The sequence below is a fragment of the Anastrepha obliqua genome, chromosome 3 (assembly GCF_027943255.1).
Source record: "Anastrepha obliqua isolate idAnaObli1 chromosome 3, idAnaObli1_1.0, whole genome shotgun sequence".
NCBI lineage: Eukaryota > Metazoa > Arthropoda > Insecta > Diptera > Tephritidae > Anastrepha > Anastrepha obliqua.
This window is the reverse complement of record NC_072894.1, coordinates 104,423,684-104,451,538: the sequence shown is the minus strand read 5'-3', so window position 1 is coordinate 104,451,538 and position 27,855 is coordinate 104,423,684. Positions and strand designations below refer to the sequence as shown.

The 27,855-nt window shown below is 37.7% G+C and overlaps 3 protein-coding genes across 3 annotated transcripts in view; 1 reads left to right on the top strand and 2 right to left on the bottom strand.

The window, feature by feature from the left end:
* Positions 1–27,146, top strand: part of LOC129242609 (ATP-dependent helicase brm) — a 32,853-nt gene extending 5,707 nt beyond the window's left edge. The window contains exons 3-5 of the mRNA XM_054879363.1: positions 17,859–19,976; positions 20,052–21,648; positions 25,729–27,146. Of these exons, the coding sequence (XP_054735338.1) occupies positions 17,859–19,976; positions 20,052–21,648; positions 25,729–26,615 (4,602 nt within the window). The 3' untranslated portion in view covers positions 26,616–27,146. The remainder of the gene's footprint in view (positions 1–17,858; positions 19,977–20,051; positions 21,649–25,728) is intronic.
* On the bottom strand, positions 3,328–6,227 carry LOC129242612 (uncharacterized). Its single transcript, XM_054879367.1, has 3 exons — positions 5,604–6,227; positions 3,814–3,917; positions 3,328–3,752 (listed from the first exon to the last, which is right to left on the bottom strand). Exons 1-3 carry the CDS (start codon positions 6,081–6,083, stop codon positions 3,485–3,487), a joined length of 852 nt encoding a protein of 283 aa, XP_054735342.1. The 5' UTR covers positions 6,084–6,227; the 3' UTR covers positions 3,328–3,484.
* On the bottom strand, positions 6,761–11,573 carry LOC129242611 (inositol monophosphatase 2). Its single transcript, XM_054879366.1, has 3 exons — positions 10,922–11,573; positions 10,711–10,814; positions 6,761–7,170 (listed from the first exon to the last, which is right to left on the bottom strand). Exons 1-3 carry the CDS (start codon positions 11,393–11,395, stop codon positions 6,897–6,899), a joined length of 852 nt encoding a protein of 283 aa, XP_054735341.1. The 5' UTR covers positions 11,396–11,573; the 3' UTR covers positions 6,761–6,896.
* Positions 27,147–27,855: the final 709 nt, after the last annotated feature.

The following is a 27,855-nucleotide window of genomic DNA, read 5'->3' as shown; positions in this document are numbered from 1 at the left end:
CCTTGTTTACTAGAAGTTCTGTAGCAAAAAAAAATGAATGATTAGGGATTGCATAGGACTTACCAAGCTAAAATGGTTAATCCGTTTTAAGCAGGTGATTCGAGGTCGGAATACATTCTACATTCCCATGGCAGCCGGTTCTACGTTACCGGAATGACTCGAGTTTTTCCTGACCAAGGGTTGCCGCCCTGTATACTAGCCCTGTCTAGTGTACCGTATCCTACCCCCAATCTTTCGTCACAGGAGCAACTCATTGCAGCTAGTTTGCTCCAAATACTTTTCTTCCGGGCTGGCGTCGAACCCAACCCCGGACCAGAGGTATTGTACTGCTGCATTTGCCACAAACGGCTCCACCCGAACTCCACCTCGGTTAGGTGTAATCAGTGCAACGGGTGGTGCCATCTTAAGACCTGCTCAGGCCTTAAGACACACAGGGAGTGGTCCACATGGTATGTGGCCACGTGTTGCTCCCGCTCACAGGCGGCCCCCGCTTCTACGGCTACACTGCCCTCAGTGCCGGCACATCACGCTGCCGCCACCAACAACACCTCAACGGTAAGGAGCCCCCACGAGCAACACAACTCCCTCTCTAACCAACAACCCTCCTGCTCCGACCACAGTGCGGGGACAAATCAGCAGCTCTTGGTCCCCCGCACAGTCTGCTCCGTGTGTCAGACCGTAGTTCTTCGGAACTTGACAACTGTCCAATGCAATTCCTGCAGTGGCTGGTGCTATTTTCGGAGGTGCTCCGGCCTGCACACCACCCGTGAGTGGACACGCGACTACGTTGGCCCCTGCTGCAGAGCTCTGCTCACTAAGGTCTTCAACCTGTCTATGGCCATTCTCATCATTCCTGATAACTGGAAATTAGGGAGAGTGATCCCACTACTGAAGCCTGGGAAACTCGCCAACCAAGGGGAGTCTTATCGTCCGATAACTTTCCTTTCCCCAGTAGTGAAGACGCTTGAAGCCCTTCTACTCCCACTCCTCACAGAACACCTGACTCCAGCCCCTCACCAGCATGGTTTCCGTAGAGTGCACAGCACCAGCACGGCACTCACCGTCATAAACACCCAGGTAAACCGTGGACTAAACCAAAACCGCCCCTGCGAGAGGACTGTCCTAGTAGCGTTGGACCTACAAGAGGCTTTCGATACAGTCAGCCACGCCACGCTACTAGATGACATTCGACAGTCGACACTCCCGCCAGGGCTGAACAGGTGGACCGCGAACTTCGAGACCAAATTTCAAAACAGAAAAATAAAGCAAGGAGTACCGCAGGGTTGTGTCCTTTCACCCTTGCTTTTTAATTTCTATATTTCGAAACTCCCCCAGCCACCAGAGGGAGTCTCACTGGTCTCATACGCCGACGGTTGCACGATAATGGCGTCGGGCAATGACATTGATGGCCTATGCTCCAAAGTAAACGACTACCTCGCCCGCCTTTCTCGCTTCTTTACTGCGAGAAACTTAAAACTTTCTCCCACTAAATCCACGGCGACCCTTTTTACCACCTGGACAAAGGAGGTCAAGCTGCAACTTCAGGTGCACGTCGATGATACCCCAATACCGACGGTAAATAACCCCAGTCATCTTTGACAGCTTGCTCTCCTTCTCAGCGCACACAACCGCTATTGCAACGAGAGTACAGAATCGCAACAAGGTCCTCAAGTCGCTCGCCGGCAGCACTTGGGGCAAAGAGAAAGAAATGTTGCTGTCGACTTTCAAAGCAATAGGCCGACCGGTTCTCAACTATGCCGCGCCTGTCTAGTCGCCTGGAACCAGTGATACGCAGTGGACGAAGCTCCAGACCTGCCAAAATACTGCCATTAGAACCGCGACAGGATGTCTCCTGATGTCCCCAATTCAACACCTGCATGACGAGGCTCACATGCTGCTTGTTATGGAGCACAACAATATGCTCGGCAAGCAGTTTCTGCTAGGGTGTCACCGTAGGCCTCATCCATGCAGACACCTGCTCAAGCCTGAACCACCTCCCAGGCTCATCAGGAGACACTTCCTCAACTACGTGGACGAGATCCAGGACAAAACAGGCAGACCACTCCAGGATCAGACAGTGTACAGACAGGCCATTAACGACATTCATCGGGAGACCCTTACCACCTTCTTAAGCTCCCGACCTCCGAATGCCGTTATCGGACTCCAACCACCACCTATTGGCACAATTGCGTTCTGGATACTGTAGCAGGTTAAACTTCTACCTATCCAGAATCGACCCCGACATACTAAACATATGTCCAGCATGTGAAGGCATCCCGCACTACACTAACCACCTTTTCACATGTCCCATCAAACCCACTCATCAAACACCTCTCTCCCTCTAGACCCAACCCGTCGAAACAGCTAGTTTCCTGGGCCTACCGTTAGATGAGCTAGACGAAGACGACCGGTAATTACACTACACTGACAGGGCGAAGATACTGCTACAACAACAACAACAGGTCGGATCATATCACAGAGGCGATCAGACCCTTAGCTATATGCTAAATTTTTGCTGTTAACTTCCCTGTCTGAAGTTCCTGTCAGCATTCTTAAGCTGTTCTGATTTTCTAGTCTAACTCTCGAAACAATTTTTTGGCTGGCATTGGTCTGATATTTTGGTCTAGTTTTCTGTGAAATATTCAATCTATTTAACTATTCTATGCCTAAAACGCCCATGTTATTCTTCGAAAAAGTGCTAGAAGTCTTCTGTCAGCTCTTTTAGGACTAAGGACTGGAATGCTATACTTGGCTAGCAATTTCTATCAACAATGCAGAATGTGTCAGTGTATTGCTTTGAAGAGGAACTCGTTCCGCTATTCGGGTCGTTTTTTCCTTATTTCTTCAAAGAGTTCACTAAAAATATTAATGAAAATAAAAAAACGAAAGTGCAATACTCTATTAGTTTTTCCAATTTCAAGATAATTTGTTTCTGGTCAAACCAAGGCGAATCTATTAAAGGTGGTATCGGTATATCAGCTGATTTATTTATTTTTCTTTCGCGGTGTTCATGTGGCTGCCACCCCAGAGTGAAACAAAGCGAATTAATTTTTTTTCTACTTTGCCCTTGACAATCAAACGTACAAAATATTGTTGTTGGTCTAGTGCCACCATCTTTAATGAATGTGCCTTGGGTCAAGCCAAAAAACAACTCAAATGCGAACGAAGTCTATGTCTATGAAGATTTGTTTTCAGAAGCGTACCTCTCGCACATTCGAAAGAGATGATTTCGCTTTAACCTGTTGGTGGTGGCTAGTTTTTGTATTTATGTATGTGTATTTGTATGCGTATTTTTTTCTAAATCAGGTCTTGAAAATGCATTTCCAATATTGATTAATAATTATTTTTATTACTTGTCATTTCTTAATACTATGAAAGTTGGAAAAGCTTTACATTTCTGTTAACATATCGTATCACCTAATGGCGAAGAATATTTAAGTTGCTGTTGCTATTTCGCATCACTGATTATCAATCCACCATTAATTCAAAAAGTAAATTCTGTTAACTGATCGGCCTCATTGATCAATTCTATCATATCCTTAGCCAGTTCAGGCGTAGCTGCAGCTACACAGTCCGGTTTCAATATGGAAAATTCACCACCTTTCGAGTGGCATACCAAGCCACCAGCTTCGCGTATTATCAAAGCACCTCCTGCAATATCCCACGGTTGCAGATCTTCTACGGCAAAGCAATCAAGGCTGCCACGTGCCACATAGCACAGCGTTACAGCTGCACTGCCAATGCTGCGGCAACTGAAATTATGAGGGGAAATATGAAATTGATGCTCAATAATTGATGCTCATTACCCATTACCCACTGGAATTTGATGCCAGCTTACACAGACGCTTAACATGTTTGTCTCGTATGGCTGGTCGTTGAATGAGTGACATTTCTGTGCCAACAACAGCGCTGTTGATCTGCAGAGGAGAACGAATTCATAAATTAGAAATATATTATTTAAACAAAACAAAATAAAAAATTACCAAAAAAAAAATTACAAAAAAAAAAACAATTAAAAAAATAAAAAAATAGATCAAAAGGATACAATTTATATATAAAACTCATTTAAAATTAACAAAAAAAGTTAAACAAAATAAATAAAAAAAAAAAAGTAAATAAATAAATATGTAATATAAATAAATAAATAAATAAATAAATAAATAAATAAATAAATAAATAAATAAAAAAGAAAAACAAAAAAAAAAAATAGAAAAGATATAAAAAAATGAATTAAAAACATAAAATAAAAGAAAATAAAAATTAAATAATCTTACAAGACAAAAGTAGAATAAAGATAAGAAAATTAAGTAAAAAAACATAAAAAAATTAGCTGAAGAAAAAACATAATAAAAAACAAAAAAATAAAATAACCAAAAAAAATGAATAAAATAAAACAAACGCCAAATTAAATAAAATCAAAAATAAAGAAAAAAATTAAATATTTATACTTTTATAAGGTAAAGAAATAAAGTAATTTTTTTCTTTTGATTTGGATACATTTTTGTTTAATTCAACTGCTAGTCGTTATTAATTTACCTCTTTAACATAATTTTTTATTTATTTGATATACAAAAAAAATCAGTAGTTATTTTGCTTCTTTTTTTCAGCAGTTTTTTTTGCTTCTTTTTTTTCATTTCGGACTCATCTAATGTATTTTCAAGAATAAAACTATCAGGCCAGTCCATAAGTTCGTGCGTTTTTTAAAGGTGGCTTTAAAATTAATAAAAAAGATGTTTAATATATTTTGCTTGGTTTGGATCCAGAAGTTCATAAGAAACAATACCCACCATATCCCACCAAATAGACAGGAGAATCTCCTTGGGGTGAAGGTCATCTCTAGGGGTCGGTTCTGGTGTTTCATCTTTATCTAACCATTGGCGTTTGCGAACAGGATTATTGTAAAGATCCATTTTTCATCACCAGTAACGATACAGTTCAAAAAACTTTCATTTTCAAGCCGTTGCAGCAGCTGAGAACACAAATTCACTCTCTGCTGAAGGTTGTCGACGGAAAGTCTATGCGGAACCCATTTTCCCAGCTTTGAAACCTTTCCCAACTGAACCAGGTGCCTGTGAGCTGTTCCATGCGATGAATTTAACCTCTGAGCTATCATATCGACTGTGAAATTTGGCTCAGCTTCCACGAGTTCGAGCAAGGCGTCGGAATTAAAGACTTCAAGACGACCAGCGCGTGGGGCATCCTCCACGTCGGAATTTTGAAAACCACTTTTGTGCAGTCCTTACACTCACGGTATCCTCTCCGTGAACAGTGTTTATTTCTGCAGCAGCAGTTGTTGCATTTTTACCACTTTTATAAAAAAAATACAAAATATGCCTCTTATACGCGTTCGAAGATTCCATTTTATTTTTAACAACACGTGCTTCTATCTGCGTTTAAAATCACTTGTTGAATGCACAATATATCAAAGAAAATATAAATAGTTCCGTTATATTCCGCGAATAATTTTTTGTATGCACAAATCATACAAAAGTGAAATTATGGGTAAAATACGCACGAGCTTATGGACTGACCCGATATTTTATTTCCAATCTCGAATCACTATGAAAATGCTCTCTACTCTTTATACATATATAAGTACTTACATTAGTACATTTGCTGACACCGATAGGCTGCCCATTCAGATAAGCGCCATGGCCCTTCCATGCCGAATACATCTCATTTACCACTGGAAGATAAACTATACCCACTACTAATTCCTTTCGTATAGCCAAACCAACGGATATACACCAATTGGGAAATCGGCGTATAAAATTTGTTGTCCCATCTATTGGATCAATAATCCATGTGGGCGCATCTGTCAATACCGGTTCACTCTTGTCTTCCGCTGTATTCTCCTCACCAATGAATTTCGTTTCGGGAAAGGCTTTTTGCAGCCCCTCAATGAGTAGATCTTCTACTTTCTTATCGTAAATAGTTACAAGATCATAGAAAGCGGATTTTGTTTGAAAGTCAGCTTCGGCTTTTTCATAACCTTCAAAGGCTATTGGACCACATTTCATTACCAATTCCAAAGCGACATTATAGTAGTTATGTATTGTTTGTTTTTCACTAATGTCGGTCATTTTAATTTGTTGTGGGTTTATTTGTAATGTAACAACAAAAAAAAATTAAGAGAACGGTGTCTTTCTCTTGTTTATTATTGTTTTTTTTTCTGCGATTATTACTGCGACTTCCTACACCAATGTATCATCTACTACTGACGACTACAAAACGAGCACTTTTTTATAGTACCGCTGCTGAGTATTTGAGTGAAAAAGTAAAGGCATGAATATCTATTCTGAAGAGAGCGTAAGCGAATTAAACTCTTTCATCAAATAGGAAAATGCGTAGTCATCTCAGAGTTTTTCTTCGCTCGAAATATCTCGCGTCTTTGCTTACTATGAATATTAATAATAATTTTACGGTCAAACAGCTGATTACTGCAGCAGCGACGAGTTTCTAGGGACTATTACATGTATGTTTAGTATATTTGCGTAAATAAATACAGAGGCGTTAATTAATTTAAGTTTGTGAGTGAGTTCGAATTTTAAGGGCATTAAGCCCTGTTGTTTGGTCATACATATGTATGTATATTCATTTTAAGCTCTAGGGTTCGGTGCTTAGCCCACCGGGTGTAGCATTTGTATTGCTTGTGACGTTAAAGTCAATGGCAAACTATGCCAATAACAATAAGGAGGGGAATGAAGCTCAAGTAAGTGCTGCGGCTTACGCTTTATTTATACGATGGAACTCTGGCTCAGATTTTTACGAATATTCACAAACTTTATTTATTACTATAAGAATTTACAAAACTTATTTATTCCTGTTAAAATTTTACAAATTTAATTACACTTTTTTCCGGTTTTTATCTTAATTTTTTCCCAACATATTCCTTATTACTCTTCACCACCAACCGACTTCTCTTGATCGGCTTTCTTTATTAGCTCCTCCATTTCCTTACGCAATCGTTCTGTACCAGCGCATATTAAATCTGGCTTCATAATTTCAAATGGCCTTCCATAGGGATGTGTTACAACGCCACCGGCTTCGCGTATAAGCAAATAGCCGGCAGCACAATCCCATGGGTACATGTCTTCAATGTGAAAGGCATCCAAATTTCCGGCAGCCACCATGCACAAGGAATCAACCACAGATGCATAGGCGAGTAATCTGAAAGTGTAAATGTAAAAACCAAAAATACTCGGTTACGAGCTTCGAATCAAATGTGAAGAGAAAAAGCTTGCAAGTGTATTTGAAAGACTCTTGCGAGAGTTACTGCCTTTTCTCTTTGTTTTGAATTTTTTCATTATTTATTATTTGTGTTTTGTTTGGATTTTTCTTTTCATTTGCTTATTTGAATTTATTTATCTGTACGGAATACATAGAGGGAGTTCAATTTAAATTGATTGCATTTCAATTAGATAAAACAAAAGAAAAGAAAGTTCAATTAAATAAAATTATATGAAAAAGTGCAAAAGAAAAAAATAAATTAAAACAAATAATGCAAAATTAAATGAAATAATTAAAATCATATAGAATAAAAATTAATTAAAATAAAATTAAAAAACAAAACAAAAATATTAAAAGTAATAAAAAAAAAAACAAAAATATTAAAAATAATAAAAAAAAACAAAAATATTAAAAATAATAAATAAATAATTATAAAAAAATTATAAAAATAAAAAAAATTAATAAAAATTAGTCAATGAAATTGAATAAAACAAAATCATAAGAAGCGAAATTAATTTAAATAAAATAAAAAAAAAAAACAAAAAAAAATATTATTTGAAGGAATGAAAGAAAAAATACCAATAAGAAATGAAAAAAAGTAAAAAATATATATAAAAAAATTTAGGAATATGAAAATTATAAAAACTCTAAAAAGCCTAAAAATCTAAAAACAAAATTAAATTGAATTAAATAATAAATGAAATAGAATAAAACAAAAAAGCAAGAAAATAATACCAACAATAACACCGCGTTACACACATTCTGTCCTATGAACCAAATATACTTTTTCGGAAAGGGGATAAAAGATAAAAATACACTGTATCGGCGATTTTTATGTACACGTTACGAGCAATTCTTGTATGCATATCTGTATAGCCACACGATCTCAGGATTAGCTTAACGGATTTGAATGAAATTGGGTACACAGAGAGTGTATCACATTTCTAGACTTCTCACCTAGGTGTTGCCACTGACAATATTTCACAGGGTTGCCACCTGTTCGAAAAAAAAAATTGCATGAGATATGCCGATGTGGGTATCAAAAGAAAGGTATTTCACTCCGCATTACAATAGAGATATAAAACCGCGAATTTTTTTTATTAATTTTATTATATTTATTAAAATTAAAAATTGTTACATTAAAAATTTTAATGCTTTTAGAGAAACTTAGGCCTTTTATTTTTGCGTTTGTAAGCATTTGTGTCAGTATCGCGACAAATAGACCAACAGTATTCGCCAAGCATATGCGACCTTCCATCAGTAAACTTGCATAAATTTCTATAGCAATAGTCGCACACGACTTCCGGAGTATACCACAAGTAAGGAACATAAGCAGTCTTGAATATTTTCTGAAACGAATTAACCACTGTTTTCGTAATATTTTTAAAATTTTTACTTGGTGCGAATAAGCCACAAACGTAACAAAAGTTATTTCGAGTCGGGCACTGCATTTTTCATAAGATGAAATATACAGAAAGACGTTTTCGCGCAACAGAACTTAAAACAATTGTCAAAGTATACGTCTCCTAGTAGCACAACTATCAGATGATCGGAACTTTCGGAACTGTAACAAACACACAAACGGCACAGAGTGTGTTGTATGAAACAATCAATTAAAGGTTAATAAGTTGTTTAAAAATTTGGAGTCCCTTCAAGTTATGCCGAAAATTTAGAAAAAAATTCAAGAAAATTGTACATAATAAAAACATTTCCACGAGTCTGCCTGCAGAAATTCAGCGCGATTGGTTCACGGAAAAAGGGTTAAAAATTGATCCAAAGTTTTTCACACAGGCGGACTACGAGCTCTATATTTTATAGGTACATAAAAAAAAAAATTCTGACGTGTACATGAAAATCGCCGATACACGTGTATTTTTATTTTTTCTCCCCTTTCCGAAAAAGTATATTTGGTTCATAGGACAGAAAAAAGTTCATTTTTGTAACGCAGTGTAATAAATGAAAGAAAAAATTGTAATAATAAATGAAAAAATTTAAAAAAGTAAAGAAATATAAAAAGGTAAAAAAATAAATATGGGAAAAGCAAAATAATAAATAAATAAAAAAAAGCAAAATGAAATAAATTTAAAAAAAATATATAATATATATAAAAAAGGAAAAAATATATATAGGTATAACAAAGTAAAAAAAGAGGAAAGAGTAAAAACAAATATAAAAAAAAAATTAAAAAGTAAAAAAGTATATAACAAAGTAAAAAAAAAAATAAATTAAAATGATAATGTAAAATAAAAATTAAAGAAATATAAAAATATAATAATACAAAAAAATATATGTATGTATAAAAAAAAATTAAAATAAATAAAAAGCTAAAAAATAAAAAAAAATATAAAAAGCTTAAAAATAAAAAAAATATAAAAAAATAAAAAAATTAAATAGGATTAAATAAAATATCAAAAAATACAATAAAAATAAATGAAGTTAACTTCAAATTAAATAATATAAAATAAAATTAAATTAAATAAACAAAGTGTAACAAAAGTAAACAAAAAAATTAAAAAAGTAAAAAAAATTAAATAAAAGTAAAAAAAAATTCAATTAAAGTAAAAGGAAAAGATAAATAAATGTAAGAAAATAAAAAATAAAAGTAAAAAAGATGAACAAAAGTCATAGAAAAAATAAAATAAAATAAATGTAAAAAAAATTGATAAAAGTAAAAAAAATTAAACATAAATAAAATAAATAAATAAATCAAAAACAAATAAATAAATCAAAAATAAAAAGAAAATAAAAAATATACAAAAGTAAAAAATATAAATAAAAGTAAAAAAAAAGAAAAAATAAAAGTGAAAAAAAGTAAAAGAAAAAAATAAAAAAAAGGAAAAGAAAAATTAATAAAAGTAAAAAAAATTAAGAAAAAATAATAAATTACTCCAAAATAAAATTAAGATTAAATAAGTAAAAACCAAAAATTTTAGAAAATAAATTAAGCTAATTTAAAATCCAATAAAATAAAATTAAAGATAGTTAGATTAAATTTATGAATAATTTCTTAATCTAAATTAAATGCAAATAATGTATAAGAAATTTTTTATTCGCAAACAAATTAAGAAATAACTCCTTTTGCGCTTATCTCACCTATGCTAAATGCATTTAATTACTATTTGCCACCATAAAAGGAGCAGATAGCAGACGTTGTAAATTTTGAAACTGATTAAACAAACTGAGTTCTCTGAAAGAGTTAAGCCGAGTTAATAATAATAAACATAAATTGTCTCTTTCCCTATTGCATCAGCATCAGCTGACCTGAAAGCTTATCATTATTCTACATTGTATATTTGTATGTACATAAACATATTTAATTACACCTTGTGGGGAAAAAAATTTTATGCGCCTGATTGTCGCGTCTCAAGTGATTAAGCACAAATTTGACTAGACACAAATTTACAATATCTCCATATCTACATAGTAGATACTGGTGTATGCTACATACATATCTACGGATAGTAGTCTGTGGGGGCTCACCTTCTTGCCTGTGCACCTATGTGATAGATCCGTTTTATATGTTTATTACGTATTTTATGTGCATGCAACAGCGATACTTCGTAAGCCACATTTGCCTCGTTCATCTGTGAATTTTATTAAAATTTATTATTATATATGTCTGAATGTTTTGCTCTAATTACACACTACCACTTGTACACACACATATATGCACACACATGTACACACTCACGTTATCCACACTGCTCGCTTGTATGCGCTGGCCATTGCAAAATGCACCACCACCCAATTTTGTTGTGTAGATTTTTTTTTGAACCGGATTGTTAATAATACCCAAAACGATTTGCTTCTTCACTGCCAAACCAATTGAGATGCAAACATGCGGTATCTGTTTGATGAAGTTCGATGTACCATCGATGGGATCAATGATCCATGTAGGTGCATCGGTTAACTCTTTGGTCACATGATTATTTTTCGCTGTATCCTCTTCGCCAATAAATTTATGTTCAGGGTAGCGTGCCAATACTTGTTCGATCAAAAATTCCTCGATTTTGTTATCATACTCGGTGACTACATCATAAAATGCTGTCTTGATATTGACCTGCTTGCCCACTTCCTCGTATCCCTCCAGCAGCATTTCGCCAACGCGCAATGCAAGCGGGTACATGAAGTCATACAATTCGTCGATTAGCTGCTGGCTCGCCATTTTTTTAGCAGTAAATGTTTTAATTAAAAAAATATTTTTTTCTAATATTCAATAATTTTTATTTAATATTTTGGTAGTGGAGTTTTCAACAACGATTTATCTTTTTATTTTGTATTTTTTCGTTTGATGTTAACTGTTAAAAAAAGCGTTTACGATCTCCACCGTTCACAAATCAACTGAATTGTTATATAAAGTATGGAAAGTATGCTCTTGCTGCCTCTACCGCTTCTATCGCCGCTGAACATCTCTGTATCTTTCTTACTTTATTTTGTGTTTCTGTATCCGTTTTTGTTGAGATTCAGTACCTATTCTTTTTCTGATTTTAATTACTTTTTGTTAGTAGTAATAAGAATTGTTTCGCTGCTCGATAACAATTATATGGGCAGTAGCGTGCAAAGGAGGGGTTTGGCGAAGCTATAGCAACGAATTTTCCTATTAATGCAATGTATGAGTTAAATGAAGAGATTTTCAGTAAATAATAAAACACTCTCTTGCGTATGTATGTACTGTTTACCCCTGCAGAAAGAACAATAACAAAAACAAAGCTTGCTGAAAAAATACAGAAACAAATAGTAGTCTGATCAAAATATGCACACAGCTTAAATGATGCAGTGTATTTTATATTTTCTCTGAGAATGCAATAATGGTGAAATGTATTTTTTTCTGTTTAGCTTAGCGTCTTAAGTAAATTTGTAAGGAAAAGTTGAAAAAATTTAAATTTTTTAAAATGGAAAAGCCTTATTCGTCATTATAAAGAGGGCAAAAGCCAACGAAAAATAGCAAAAATTGTTTTTATTAGTTCCTCAACTGTCCAGCACATTATAGAAAGGTTTAATAGGGGCAGATCTGTGCCAAATAAAGTATTTAATGATGCAGATAAGAGTTGGATTGTTCGCAAAGTTAAAGAAAAACCCGATTTAAGGGGGGAAACCGGTTTAGGAAGCCAAAATTTTGGTGTTTTTCGAGAATTTTTTGAACAAAGAAGTTCAGTTTAGAGGATATTTTATTTATATTTTTAGGTACACTTTTAAATTTTTTTGAAGCTATTTCCGCGGGAGATAGTGGCATTCGAGCGTACTGTCCATGGACGATCGCCATCCGAGTATCTTCCTCGTGGGAATACCTGAATATGAACCTAATTGTGGTAAAAAAATATTGAAAATTGCATGCTTTTGAGGCGCTTGAACACAAAGTAGTTTTTTTATACCATATTTTTTCATCTATTTTGCTTAAAAAAATATTTTTAATGGTAATATAATCCCAAAATTAGGTTCATATGGATTAGGATTGAATAAAGAATACTCCGAAAAAAATTTATAACGGTTGGTCTATAACTTTTTGAGCTAGAGTGATCACCAGTTGAAAAAAAGTAGTTTCGAGAAAAACGTCGTTCTAACGCGCGATATGGTACGGAACCGACGGGCAGTCGTTTAAGTGCTCATAGAATCGGGAATACTGCGAATTTCGCTTTAAAATTTTTACCACATATTCTTCTGTAGTTATACTAACGTTTTCTGCAATAAAAAAATCGATTTTTTGATCGATCTAAACCGGTTTCCCCCCTTAAGGGGTAACACCACTCTACACGCGTAAAATAAACACGATTTTTAAAGAATTTTTTTGTATAGAAAGAAAGGGAAAACAATCACTCTGATTTGGGAAGTTATTACTTATATATTGTACTAAACTACAAAACTACAAAGTTTGATCGAAAAATTTTACAAAATGGCGGTATTGGAGACATTTTTGTAATGTGGTTTCTCTTGAAGGAGCTCCGCGGCACGCAGCACAGAGGGTGCAAATTTTAATCTGGAACAAGGAAATTTGTTTTTTCTTAATCTAGATAAGAATAGCTAGAGAAACACGTAGGGGATTTAAAAAATATTTATTTTTGTGGAATTAGCAAGCATTTGAAGAAAAAAACTATTTTGGACTAAAAAAACGGCACTTAAATAATTATAACAATCGTTTAAATTAATCTATCGAAAATCCCCTACGCTCTTCTCTTAAGAAGGTTATTATACAGACGTAGTGAAAAACCTGATTAAAAATATTTAAAATTGTTTGAGTTATGCTGCGTGCCAATTTCAGAAAACGTGTTTTGAGAAAAACGCGTTTAAAGTTTGGAAATTTGGAGAAGTCGTTAGGTAGCAGTCACTAACGCTTGGTTAAAAGCTTAAAATATTTATGAAATAAACTTCGGTAACGTATACAACTTTTTGTTCTGTATTTTGAAAGGTTCAAAGAATTTTTTAAGCTTAATCAATTTTTTGATATTTCTACAGTGGTGTTACCCCTTAAGCGCTCCAAAATTAACGAACGAAGACAAAAAATACTTAGGCAAGATTTGTAACTCTGAAACTGCGCGAAGAAAATTTTCATGCAAAAACTGCCAATAAGCCGTTGATTAATGCTAGGAGCATAGAAAACAAAGAATATAGTTTTGCAGACATCATTTGAACAAAAACATTTCGTTCCGGAAGTCAGTCGTTTTTGCGGATGACGAATCTCTGTGGTCAATAACAGCAGATTAAAATAACTCATTTTCAACGACGCATCAAAAGTTTTTATGTGTGGCCACATAGTCCAGACCGGACACCAAGCGATTATCATTGTCTCAAGTATTGACAGCATTTTCTTCAAGATACAACTCTGGCCTCATGCTATTGGGTTGTCCGCAAAGAAATTGCCAATTTTTAAAAGAAAGTAAATACATTATTATTAAAACTTAGAATGAACTTTAATTAATTATATATTTTCCATTTTGTGCGATAACCTTTTGCCATCTTTCGGGTGAATTCATTATTCCGCGCTCAAACTGAACCAAGTGCGATTTTATAGCCTCGTCATTGCTGAAAGTTTTATGATTTAAGGGGTTCTGCAAAGACCGAAACAAGTGGTAGTCTGATGGTGCAAGGTCAGGGCATCAAAAGTTCTCAGCGAAGCTCTCTCAGTTTTTGGTGAGTGACCAAAAATGTATGCGGTCTAGCGTTTTCGTGATGAAATATGACACCTTTACGATTGATCAATTCTGGTCGCTTCTTGTTGATGGCTGCATTCCATTTGTCCAATCGTTGGCAGTAGACATCCGAATTAATCGTTTGGTGCCTCTGAACCAGCTGAAAATATACCACACCCTTCCAGTCCCCCCAAACTGACGGCATAACCTCATTTTGGTGAATATCAGCCTTTGAGCCTTTGAAGTGGTTTGTGGCGCTTCATCATGCTTGGACTATGATCGTTTTCGATTGTCGTTATTGTAAACAATCCATTTTTCATCATCAGTCACAATCTGCTTCAAAAACGGATCGACTTCATTGCGTTTAAGATGCATATCACAATCATTGATTTGGTTTGTTAAATTAATTTCTTTCAATTCATGTGGTACCCGAATATCAAGCGTTTTTACCAGTCCAAGACTCTTTATATGTTCATGAACGGTTGATTTTAGTATATTTAACTTCTCTTCAATCTCACGCAAAGTTACATGATGATCCAATTCGATTAAAGCCTTGATAACGTCTTCATCGACATCACTTGGCCGACCTGAACGTGGGTCAACTTTAAGTAAAAAATCTCCAGAACGGAATTTGATAAACCAACTTCGACACTGTCTTTCTTTTAAGGCTTTATCACAATACAAATCACGCAACTTTTTTGCAACCTTCTCTGCGCTTTTTCCTTTATGGAAATAATAAAATAAAATATGACGAAAATGCTCTTTTGTGGGCTCTACTTATATTAAAATTGACTCCAAACAAACAAATATAAACAAAATTACGTGCATTTTTTTTTTCTAAAACACTCTTTTTTTCTAAAAGTGACAGCTAATAACTGTCAAAAGAAAAAAATTAAATAAATAGTCACAAGCTGTTCAAAACAATTATCAACGCCGTCTATATGTAAAATCGGCAATTACTTTCCGGACAATCCAATAATTTTATCGTCGATATATGTAGAGCGAAAAAACGGTGAAAACTATTTTATTTCACCTTCTTTTAGGGCTTGCTTATTTTCGTTGGCGTATTTTGTGTTCCAAGTCTAGATTTTGCTAGAAGCGGCAGCAGAGGTTTGAATCATTGTAAAAGTTTGTAAGCAAGATTTTCTATCAGCTGACTATTAAAGCTTCCCACAGCTGACATTCCCTGATTTCCAGCACAGCGTTGCATGCAATACAAAAACTTAAAAATTGTTCATTTTCAAATTGAGATCGATAATTGTAAATATATGGCACTTATTGTCACTTATTCTGATAAAAAGGAATTTACGGTGTACAGAATGCATCAGACCGTTAACCGGCTCTCAGCGATTTTGAAGAGATTGCCCGATTGGCTGATGTAACCGGGATTATGACAGCGGTTTGTTTATGAAAAAACTGTTATTGTGTTAGTAATATACGAAAAAAATCAGCAGTCTCCATTTATATTACCTCGTTGCCGTCTGAACATCGACTGATTGGACGAGTGTGTGAATATGTGTGAAATGAGCGGGCAGAATTTTGCTGCCGAGTACCCGCTGCCGTGGCAGCCGAAGTTACTCTCACAATTTTGCTTCGGATGACCAAATTTTGTAGTCATAATCATCATTGAAAGATATATTATAGTAAAATCGGGGAATTGTTTAGTAAAAAACTAAATATGTATTATTAGCCGTATTTTTTTCAACTCGGTTAACTAGCTATGGTAGTGATATAAACTGTCATTGGCTCACAATATATTAAATAAAAATTAAAAAAAAAAAAATGGATTGAACTGTGGGCATATTTTAAATAAAAAGAGGATGTGCATCTATATTTCAGTCTTGTTTTTTATAAACATATAAATTATCAGACAATTCTTACTTGAAATCCTACTGTAAAATTTCTCCCTTAAAGGGTGCAATTCTGTCAATTACGAGTCAACGCTTATTTGTATTGACAGTTTTTGCATCTTTGGTAACTTCCACTAAAATTTTCTGACAATTATTTTCGTAGACAAATTTTGCACCTCAAATGCGCTATTTTAAAGGAGTTTTGGGACTTTACTCAAAATTGCAGTCAAACTCACGCGTAAAAAGGGAAGTTAGGGAGTTAAAATGTTCCACAAAAATGAGCTTCGTGAAATTCTGCTACATAATTTTGACAATAATGTTTCTGTCAGAAATCGACACGCAATACGCAAAATGTCTATTAACCAAAATTTGGAGATTTTGATCCACTTAAAATAAAAACTGAAACCTACTGGACTATAACTTTGCTCTACAAAAATGGTTACTCTTTATGTACTTGCAAGATCTTATTGGTCTTTTTTGTTTTAAAAAATGTACTGCTATTTATATACACCGGTGTACATAATAATAGGACCGCCATGAAATACCCAGTTTTAACTATTTTTTTAAATTACAATAGTTATTATTTTTTTTTTAAAGTAATTTTTTCTTAATTTTTTTTTTTTAACAAATTTTTTTTTTAATAATTTTTTTTTTAATTAATTTGTTTTTAAATAAATTTTTATTATATTTTTTAATTCATTTTTATTTTTTAATTCATTATTATTATTTTTTTAAATACATTTTTATTATTATTGTTTTTTTTAATTTTTTCTTTGTATGATTTAAAAAAGTTTAGTACATGCGACAACAAAAACGATTTCACTCAAATCTCCGAACTTTGACAAAACTTACAAAAATTTTATATATATATGAATTAATAAAGGGTGTTGCAAATATGCTGCTTTTCGAAAATCTCATGTACCGCAGATAAATTAATTCTTTTCAATTTATGTATTATTGCTTGATTATAAAAAAGGAACAGGAATCCAAATTATTCTTTTTTAAACGATACATTTTTCAATTCAATTTCCCAGCAACTTGTTGACAGTTTCTCTGTCCCTTTCTCTCACAAGTAGCTCGGATGATATGCGTTTTAATGGCCTGAATCTCTTATGGATAGCTTACATAACTATATTTCTTAACTGAATCTGTTACCGAGAAATGTTAACGAAATGCAGTTGCTTCTTTTTAGTCAGTCAATTGCCTGCCCCACCCTGTTATATATACTGAAATGTAGATTCGATAAATGGCTTTGGGACGGAACATTTCATGCGTTACTCTGCATCTTTTTATCAATTTTCTTATCAGTCAAATGGGTGTTGTACACTCCTGGCACTGATCTCAACAAAAGTCAGTAGCAACAAATACGAATAATCGTGAATGGGAGCGAATGGAGGAAGATCTTCTTGTACGTGTTGTGCAGCTAACATTTTTCTACTAGTCTAGTTTAGTGTTTTTCAATTAACATAAAAATAAAATAAAACTTTGAAAACATTTTCTGAACTTATATACCGTTTTACAATTTTTTTGTCCTACATTTTTTTCTTTGCGCAATTCGATTCCAGAGTTTTTTCAGCTTCAAATATAACAACTTCAAGAGAAGTTTCTTATTATTATCCTCCCTAATTTTCAACCTTTTCTCATCCACATTTAGGGTCCACCGGCTCCCGGCCAGGGCCCACCACCTGGCGATCGTCCCGTACAGGAAAGTCTAACCGCACTTCAACGCGCTATCGACACCATGGAGGAAAAGGGTCTGCAAGAGGATCCACGCTACTCGCAATTACTGGCTATACGCGCCACATCGAAGCATCAACATCTCACTGGCAACCAAGTGAATATGTTACGCGCACAAATTACCGCATATCGATTGCTGGCGCGCAACAAACCCATATCCATGCAAATGCAACAGCAGTTGGCACCGCCGCAACAGCAGCAGCAGCAACAACAGCAGCAACAGCAACAGGCTGGCGTACCGCCAGGTCCACCCGGACCGCCGGGACAACATCCCGGTGTGCCAGTACAACAGCAACCGCCCGGACCAAGTGGCGCACCGCCGCCATGTGTCCCTGGCAATGCGGGCACACCCCCGCAGTGTCCTACACCGCCTGCCAGTCCTTACGCACAGCAGCAGGTGCCGGGCGGGCCGAAGTTGCAAGCGCCATCACTGCCCCATGTGCAGCAGCAACCCATGGCTCCTGGCGGCGTGCCGCCAATACCACCACAACAAGACGTGACGCATCAGTTGCCCAATGGCGCTGGTGGCAAGCCGAATGCCGGACCGCCGCCACCAATGATGGGAGGCGGTCAACCGCCAATTTCATCACCAATGCCCGCCACAGTAGCGCAGGGTGTGCGCCCGGGTATGCCGCCCGGCGCTCCCGGTTTGCCACCACAGGCGCCACCTGGCATGCAAGCGCCCAAACCAGGTGCGCCGCCACCACAGCAGCCAATGCCGAAACCAAATCGCGTTACAACAGTCGCGAAGCCAGTTGGTTTAGATCCGATCACTTTGCTGCAGGAGCGTGAAAATCGTATAGCTTCGCGTATTTCATTACGCATGCAAGAATTGCAGCGGTTGCCTGCCACTATGCCGGAAGACTTGCGTCTGCAAGCGGCCATTGAGTTGCGGGCGCTGCGCGTGCTCAACTTTCAACGTCAACTGCGTGCTGAGATTGTACAGTGCACGCGTCGCGACACCACGCTGGAGACGGCGGTGAATATTAAAGCGTATAAGCGTACAAAACGACAGGGGTTACGTGAGGCACGCGCCACTGAGAAGCTAGAGAAGCAACAGAAATTAGAGGCCGAGCGCAAGCGGCGCCAGAAGCATCAAGAGTTCTTGGCAGCAGTGCTGCAACATGGCAAAGATTTCAAGGAGTATCACCGCAATAATAAAGCGCAGCTGGCACGCGTCAATAAGGCAATCATGAATCATCACGCCAATGCGGAGCGTGAGCAAAAGAAGGAGCAAGAGCGCATCGAGAAGGAGCGTATGCGCCGTTTGATGGCCGAGGATGAAGAGGGCTACCGCAAACTGATCGATCAGAAGAAAGATAAACGTCTGGCATTCCTACTTTCGCAGACCGATGAATATATCAGTAATCTTACACAGATGGTTAAGCAGCACAAAGATGATCAAAAGAAGAAGAAGGAGGAGGAAAGCAAACGTTTGCTGCAATACAAGAAGGAACTGCTGATGAGTGGCGAATATATGAATATCGATGAGAGCTGCATTGCAGCGGACATGCGCGTCACTGTGGTGGAGCAATCTACGGGCACGCGACTCTCGGGCGAAGAGGCGCCAATGCTAAAGAACTTGCATAACTGGTTGGAGCGCCATCCGGGCTGGGATTGGATAGAGTCGGACTCGGATGATGAGGGTGATTCAGAGATGCGCGATATTAACAGCAAGGAATACATTAAATCTAAGGAGGAGGAAGAAGAAAAAAAATCCGAAGAAGCAGAGAGCAAAGAGGTGGCAAATGTCGAGGATGCTAAGGACTTTATCAAGAAAGTAAAAGTTGAAGATGATGAATATCGTACCGAGGAGCAGACCTACTACAGCATCGCGCATACCGTACACGAAAAAGTATTCGAACAAGCATCCATTATGGTTAATGGCCAATTGAAGGAGTATCAGTTGAAGGGCTTGGAATGGCTGGTGTCATTGTATAACAACAACTTAAATGGTATTTTAGCCGACGAGATGGGTTTGGGTAAAACTATACAGACAATTTCGCTGGTTACCTATCTGATGGATCGAAAGAAGGTGAGTACGCAGCACATCAAATATAGATAATATTAATATATTTATTTTTTTCTTCTTTACGATTTTTCGTTTTAGGTCATGGGCCCCTATCTCATTATCGTGCCGCTCTCGACACTGCCCAATTGGGTGCTGGAGTTCGAAAAGTGGGCACCTTCCGTTGGCGTGGTCAGTTACAAAGGCAGCCCACAGGGTCGCCGTTTGTTGCAGAATCAAATGCGCGCCACCAAATTCAATGTACTGCTCACAACGTACGAGTATGTTATCAAGGATAAGGCCGTGCTTGCTAAAATTCAGTGGAAGTATATGATTATTGACGAAGGCCACCGCATGAAGAATCATCACTGCAAGCTAACACAGGTGCTGAACACTCACTATATTGCACCGTATCGCTTGCTGCTGACTGGCACACCGCTACAAAATAAATTGCCCGAATTGTGGGCTCTGCTCAATTTCTTACTACCATCGATTTTCAAGTCGTGCTCCACTTTTGAACAGTGGTTTAATGCACCCTTCGCTACCACAGGCGAGAAGGTCGAATTGAATGAGGAAGAGACGATTTTGATTATTCGTCGTTTGCACAAAGTGTTGCGTCCCTTCCTATTGCGTCGCCTCAAAAAGGAGGTGGAACACCAATTGCCCGATAAGGTCGAGTACATCATCAAGTGCGATATGTCTGGACTGCAACGTGTGCTCTACAAGCATATGCAGAGCAAGGGTGTGCTACTCACGGATGGTTCGGAGAAGGGCAAACAAGGCAAGGGTGGCGCTAAGGCTTTAATGAACACCATAGTACAGTTGCGTAAACTTTGCAATCATCCATTCATGTTCCAGCACATTGAGGAAAAGTATTGCGATCACACTGGCGCACATAGTGTCGCTTCCGGACCGGATCTATATCGCGTATCGGGCAAATTTGAATTACTTGATCGCATTTTGCCGAAGCTGAAGGCGAGCAACCATCGCGTGCTGCTCTTCTGTCAAATGACACAGTGCATGACTATTATCGAGGATTATTTGAGCTGGCGCCAGTTTGGTTATTTGCGTTTGGACGGTACCACCAAGGCAGAGGATCGTGGTGAATTGCTGCGTAAATTTAATGCAAAAGATTCCGACTATTTTGTCTTCTTGCTCTCGACACGCGCCGGTGGTTTGGGTCTGAACTTACAAACAGCCGATACTGTTGTCATCTTCGATTCCGATTGGAATCCGCATCAGGATTTGCAAGCACAAGATCGTGCACATCGTATCGGTCAGCGCAATGAGGTGCGCGTGTTGCGTTTGATGACGGTGAATTCTGTGGAGGAGCGCATCTTAGCTGCGGCGCGCTACAAGTTGAACATGGACGAGAAAGTCATTCAGGCTGGTATGTTCGATCAGAAATCTACGGGAAGTGAGCGACAACAATTCTTGCAAACGATTTTGCATCAGGATGACAATGAAGAGGAGGAAGAGAATGAAGTGCCGGACGATGAGGTGATTAATATGATGATTGCGCGTAGTGAGGAAGAGATAGAATTGTTCAAAAAGATGGATATTGATCGGAAGAAAGAGGACGAAGAATTGCATCCGGGTAGGGAGCGTTTAATCGATGAGTCAGAGTTGCCGGATTGGTTGACGAAGGACGATGATGAGGTGGAGCGTTGGCATCAGTACGATGAGGATACCATTTTGGGTGAGTTCGTATAGATTTAGACTAGTTGAGTAATATGACAGGGTTAAAGCGGATCTATAAACGCTCTTATGTGGATTTCGCAAACAGTTGATTTGTTTTTATGTACATCGGATCTCAGCATCGAATAGTCTCGAACCGTCTCGTGCATTAAGTGCATAAGAGCCCGGCATCGAGTAGTCTCGAGCCGTCTCGTGTATTATCCTCTAAATTTGGTACAAGCAAACACAACCGCTTCAGCCGAATTGGTTGGTACTAACTACCATTCAGAGTACGTATGTTCGAATCTCCGTGAAACGCTAAAATAAAGAAAAAAGTGTTTTCTAAATGGTTGGCGATCGCCCCTAAGCAGGCAATGGCAAACCTTCGAGTGTATTTCTGCCATGAAAATAGCTCCTAATAAAAAATATTTGCCGTGCGGAGTAGGCTCTTAAAACTTTTTTTTCTCCCTCTTGTTAACTCCTCTTGGGAGCATAGGGCGTACACGGTTATGTATTGTTGTTTTTGCACCGTCCCATGAGATGTCGTCATGTTCGTTCCCACGACAGTCTGTTCTACGTAACCTGAACTACCCGTATTTATATCCGGCCAATTACTGTCACTTCAGCAGCATTCCTCTTATATGGACGGGAATGTTTATGCTTCTACAACAACAACAATATGTCGGTATCTGCTAGTTAGCGCTGGTCGACCGCGACTTCAGCTCTCTTGCGGGTTCCTCCAGTCCAGCGCCATTCTCGTGATGATATCTGGTGGTTTTCTCAATGTGTGACCTATCAATCGCTACTTTCTGCGTTTGATTTGCCTAAAGGATGGGTTCCTCGTTCCTTAATCTCCACAGTGCGTCGTTACTGATGATTTTTGGACTGTTACTGATGATGGAAGGATTGTAGCCTCTGTGTGATGGTATTAAAACTATAGGTCGCTCCATTTGTGGAGCACCATCAAGACGCATGCCACAAATAGGAGGAGCAGAAGCTCGGTAAAGCCGGTACCATTTACTGGCGAAAATGGCTGGCTACCTTAAATGACCCAAAAAGTACATTTCTCAATTTGCGCAACGCTGTGCCGTTAGTTTTCGATTGGCCGCGATTTCTTAATGTTTTTACTGCACTTCAAAGGCGATTCACTTCAGATGTTTGGCTTCTGGTATACTTCAGCACTTTACAGCAACTGCGGCAGTAAACAAAACCTTTCATTACAGTATTACGTGGATTTAGGATTTCAGCTACCACATTCCAAACAAAGCTTTTACCTTTTCGACGTCTGGATTGGTGCTAATTACCACTTGTCATTCGTTCAGAAGCGAATCCTATTGTATGTGCCATCTCACGATAACTACGATTATAAATCACGTACTTAATGGTCGTCGCCGTCGATCAATTATTGCACACAACTTGAGAAATTAGTAAATTCCCTATATGATCGCTGTTCAACTAATGCATGTAAAGACACAGAGTACTCGAAGATTTCGAGTGGCTCGCGCTACACACAGCATTTCTATACGCCACTTTGGTCGATGAAGTGCGCGTGAATGTGTTGCCGCAGCGGTCGTGCACACAAACGACTGATCATACAAAGCCCGAGTAAATGATCAAGATGGCACAAAATCTAGGTATCCGTTGCAGCTCTATGATGCGCTTTAATGCATTCGTCACTGCTGTACTCTACTGCTTTAACCTCTTTGACGAGAGTTGTGCAAATATGTTGCATACAAAAAGGCGCAAAATTGAAAAAAGTGATTAAAGTGTATAAGGGTGCGGCCAGAGTGAACGCTGATGCCGAGCCGAGCCGAGCCGAGCTTATTTTCATGCGAGAAGAAAATTTGTATATAACACAGTGAATGCGAGAATCAGCGCTGAAATTTTGTTTATTCCATGTGTTTTGCTCTTATGTCATTTAATTTTGTTGTTCATTTGTGTTTATAAAATTGCTGTACACGGTAATGGATTCATCTGATGAAGGGTATTTTGCTTCTCCTAGTGTGATTAATGCAATTATTAACACAAAAGAGTTTGGAAAACATCCAATTACACTAAAAAGGAATGAATTTGGTGAATTTCATCATTTATATAATGATTTATCTTATATTTATTTCGTGGAGGGAGCCTAAGAAACGGCTACCCCACTCCATTGGCCAGTTTTTTTTTCGATTTTCGTGGTGTGGTGCACTATGGATTCCTTCCACCTGGCCAAACTGTTAATAAGGAATATTGTTTAAGCGTTGTACGTCGTTTACGTGAAGCAATTCATCTAAAAAGACCAGAATTATGGGCCAACAACTCTTGGTTTTTGCATCACGATAATGCACCGTCTCACACTGCACTCGTTCTTCGTGACCATTTCGCCAAAAATTCCACGCATATCGTTCCGCAACCACCGTATTCGCCTGATTTGGCTCCGTGTGACTTCTGGCTATTCCCAAAACTCAAGAGGCCACTCCGCGGAACGCGTTTCGAGTCGATTGAGGAGATAGAAGCTGAATCGAAGAAGGTGCTGATGGTCATTACCGGAAATGGACTATTTGGCATGTTTCGGGGATTGGAAAAATCGTTGGCATAGGTGTATTTTATCGAGAGGGGATTATTTTGAAGGGGATGAAATTGATTTACAAGAATAAATAAAGATTTTTCATTTTACAACCAAATTCACCTTACTTTTTGCCCACAGGTAAAAAAAGAAAATATTAATCCTGGCAATCCTAATAAGGATAATGGAAAACTTTTATCAAATTATTGCATTGTCATCGGTCCTTGATAGGTGTGCAAAATTTCAAGTCGATCAGATTTTTAGAAGCCAGTGAAAATTAAGCTCAAAGATTCCGTTACATACATACATACAACCCGACCTAATAAAAGTGTGTTAAAAACACAACTGCACTCTAAAAAGTAAACTTCAACAATCCAAAAAAGCGAGCAAAACGCTTTGAAACTGTTTTCTCGCACTCATCGGCTTTGCTCTCTGCTCTTGTCGGCGCTCACTGTGTTATACACAAGCTTATTTGTATTGACTTGTATGTAACCAGTTTTATCGCACTGACAATCTTTATCGCACTGACAATCTCGGCTTGGCTTTCAGCGTTCACTCTGGCCGCACCCTAAAGGAAAAGATAATATGTAATAAATAAATAATTGGCACGTACACTTCTTTTAGGCGTTTGGGCGAGCTGCTCTTCCTGCAGTTTCAAGCTGACTCCGAACGGGAAAATAGTTTTCTATGAGAAGATTTACAACTTAATTGATCCAGGTTTTAAAGTAGATGCACTTTATTTTTAATTGCGTGTGTGTTTTTTCTCTTGGCAATGGTAAGAGTTGTACGGGTTAGGCCAAGGCCTTTATGTACTGCGACCAGACTGATCTATTGTGCGCCCCTAATTACTTAATTATAATTATTTAGTATTCCGAAGAATCGAACCAGCTCCTTAAGAGGGAGCAATTGTAGGTCTTCTTCCTCCAGTAGGTACGAGCCCAGGGTTCTGTGTCTCCTGTGGCCTAATGCAAACAGGCAAAGTTACCTTGAAGTGCTTCACAGAGTAATCTGAGGCCTTTTTTATCTAGGGTTAGAGTAGATTTTACTCTGTTGACATTGAAGTGCAAAAACTTTTTGGAGTGATTAAGGCCGCTTGTGCCGTTCCAGTGTTCCCGGATTTTTGTTTTAAAGCCGAAAAAAGGGGTCCAATAAATAGCCCATTTGCCCCTTTTTTTGCATAAAAAAAGCTTTTTCGTTTTCTTCGTGTTCCTCATGCCCTGGTACCCAAATCAGTGGGACCTGATTATGAGTTGCTAGTTTGTTGAGTGCATTGTTACACTCTATTAGGACTTTTGACTTGAATGTGATGCTATTCAACGCTTTGAGAACCGATTGGCTGTCCGAAAGTATTTTAATTTTTACTTTCTCGAACCCTCTTTTGGATATGATTTCGACTGTTTCCGCATGGAAAGTCGTGGTATCTGTACTTCGTGTTAGGGATTTGTGTGCACCCCACTATTCATGCTCCTACTCCTTGGAGCGTTTTTTCTCTTAATTATTTTCTCTCGAGATGCTTAAATTGTTTAAATTAATCACCTCTCACTGTTTCTTCAGGTCGCGGCTCACGTCAACGCAAAGAGGTCGACTACACAGACAGCCTGACCGAGAAGGAATGGCTAAAGGCCATCGATGATGGCGCCGAATTCGAAGAAGAGGAAGACGAAGATGACGCCAAACGTAAGCGCCGTAAGCGTAAAAATCGTAAAGATGATTCTGATGAAGATGAGTTGATTATGAAACGTCGTCGGCGCCAGAATATTGACAAGCGTTTAAAAAAACAAATGAATAAGATTATGTCTGCGGTCATTAAGTATACCAACGACGATGGTCGTGTACTCTCCGAACCGTTTATGAAGTTACCATCACGTCAACGCCTACCCGACTACTATGAAATCATAAAACGACCTGTGGATATTAAGAAAATTTTACAACGTATTGAAGATTGCAAATATGGCGATATCAATGAGCTGGAGAAAGACTTTGTGCAGCTCTGTCAGAATGCACAAATCTACAATGAGGAAGCTTCACTCATCTATCTAGATTCGATTGAATTGCAGAAAGTATTTGCAAGTGCACGTGCACGCATAACTGCCGCCGCAGCAGCTGCTGCATCGGCTGCGGCTGCCGCTGGCAATGAGTCGGCAAGTGGTGGTGGAGGCGGTGGAGGGGGCGGTACAGCTGCTGGCTCAGAGGCTTCTGACAATGAAGAGGAGGAAGTGGGCGATGATGGCTCAGATGATGAGGAAATTCCAACCACCTCTACGGCGGCAGTGAAAATGAAGTTGAAATTGAACAAGTCATTAGCTAGCGCACCGGCAACACCAACACCGGCACCACCGGTACCCACTAGTGCGGCCACTACTTCCAAGAAGCAAACGCGCCGTAAGCGTTCACAGAAGAAATACGCAATTTTCGATGATGATGACGATGACATAGATTAGCTGCCATTGGGTATAGTATTTGCGCGCAGTACGCAGCAGGCTTGCGTGGGAGGGGATACACCGGTTACAATGGCAAGAGTGGGAGGTGGCAAACGGCAACGTGAGCTTGAACACGACGATTATGATGGTGACGATGATAATGATGAGTAAAGGGGCGGCACTAAAGTTGAAACTCCGTGCTGGGAATTTGGAATGCGACACAAATTACTAAAATAGTGGCAAAAACATGAGGAACATAATGAGTATTTAAATAAGATTTTTAATTTTTATAAGTTATTTAGTGGGAAACAGGATTTGCGTTTGTGAATTTGTTTTAATGATGTTTTAATTAATTACTCTCTATTTATCTGTCAATTGTATAATTTGCAAATTTTAATTTGTTTATACTTTACGCAGTTGAATACATTTATTCGTAAAAATATATTTTATTCTGCTCACTTAAATCTATACTGACAGATATGTATGGCAATTGTAAAAGTAATATGATTGAGTGCGTCAGCGCATTGGAGAATAAAAAGTAAAACAACACAAGTCTATGAATTTATTTATTAAAACCAATATACAAGATGAAGTACGAGTTCAAGTTTATTGTTTTTCAGCAGTGGTTTGTTTTGATAGCCGTCACAGTTCGATTACTTAGTTAAGGGGTTATACGCAGTTATGACTTTCAAAAAATCGATTTTTTTTATTGCATTTTTGTAATGTACATATATTCAAAAGTATATGCACGAAATTTGAAGTAGATCTAAGCAATACTTTCGGAGTTATACCTAAATATGTAGAGATGCCTCGGCACGTTTTAAGGTAGGTATTGAAACTTTAAACGTGTTTTTTTCAAAACGGCATTTTTGAAGTCGGTGTACACGATATCTCGAAAACGGCTTGTTTGATCGGTCAACCGTTTTAACTCAATCTTTAAAGATACATTTTCTAGTAATTAATCGTTCCTTTTGTAAATCTGATACCTATTTTCCATTTTATAATCAATTTACGGCCAAATTTTAACGTAAAAATCGAAATCATTTCTTTTAAAAGCTGCCATTTTGTGAAAATTCACTATTTTGATTAGCCGAACGATTAATTACTAGATAATCTAATATATTAACAAAATTTGTTTGGTCTTTTGATTTCAGATAATCCAATCCTGAGTTACGATGTACACCGTAAATCGTCTTTTTTTAAAGGAGGTTCCAGAAATCGCCTGCAGCGCGCTCTATAATCAACATTTTCATAAATAAAA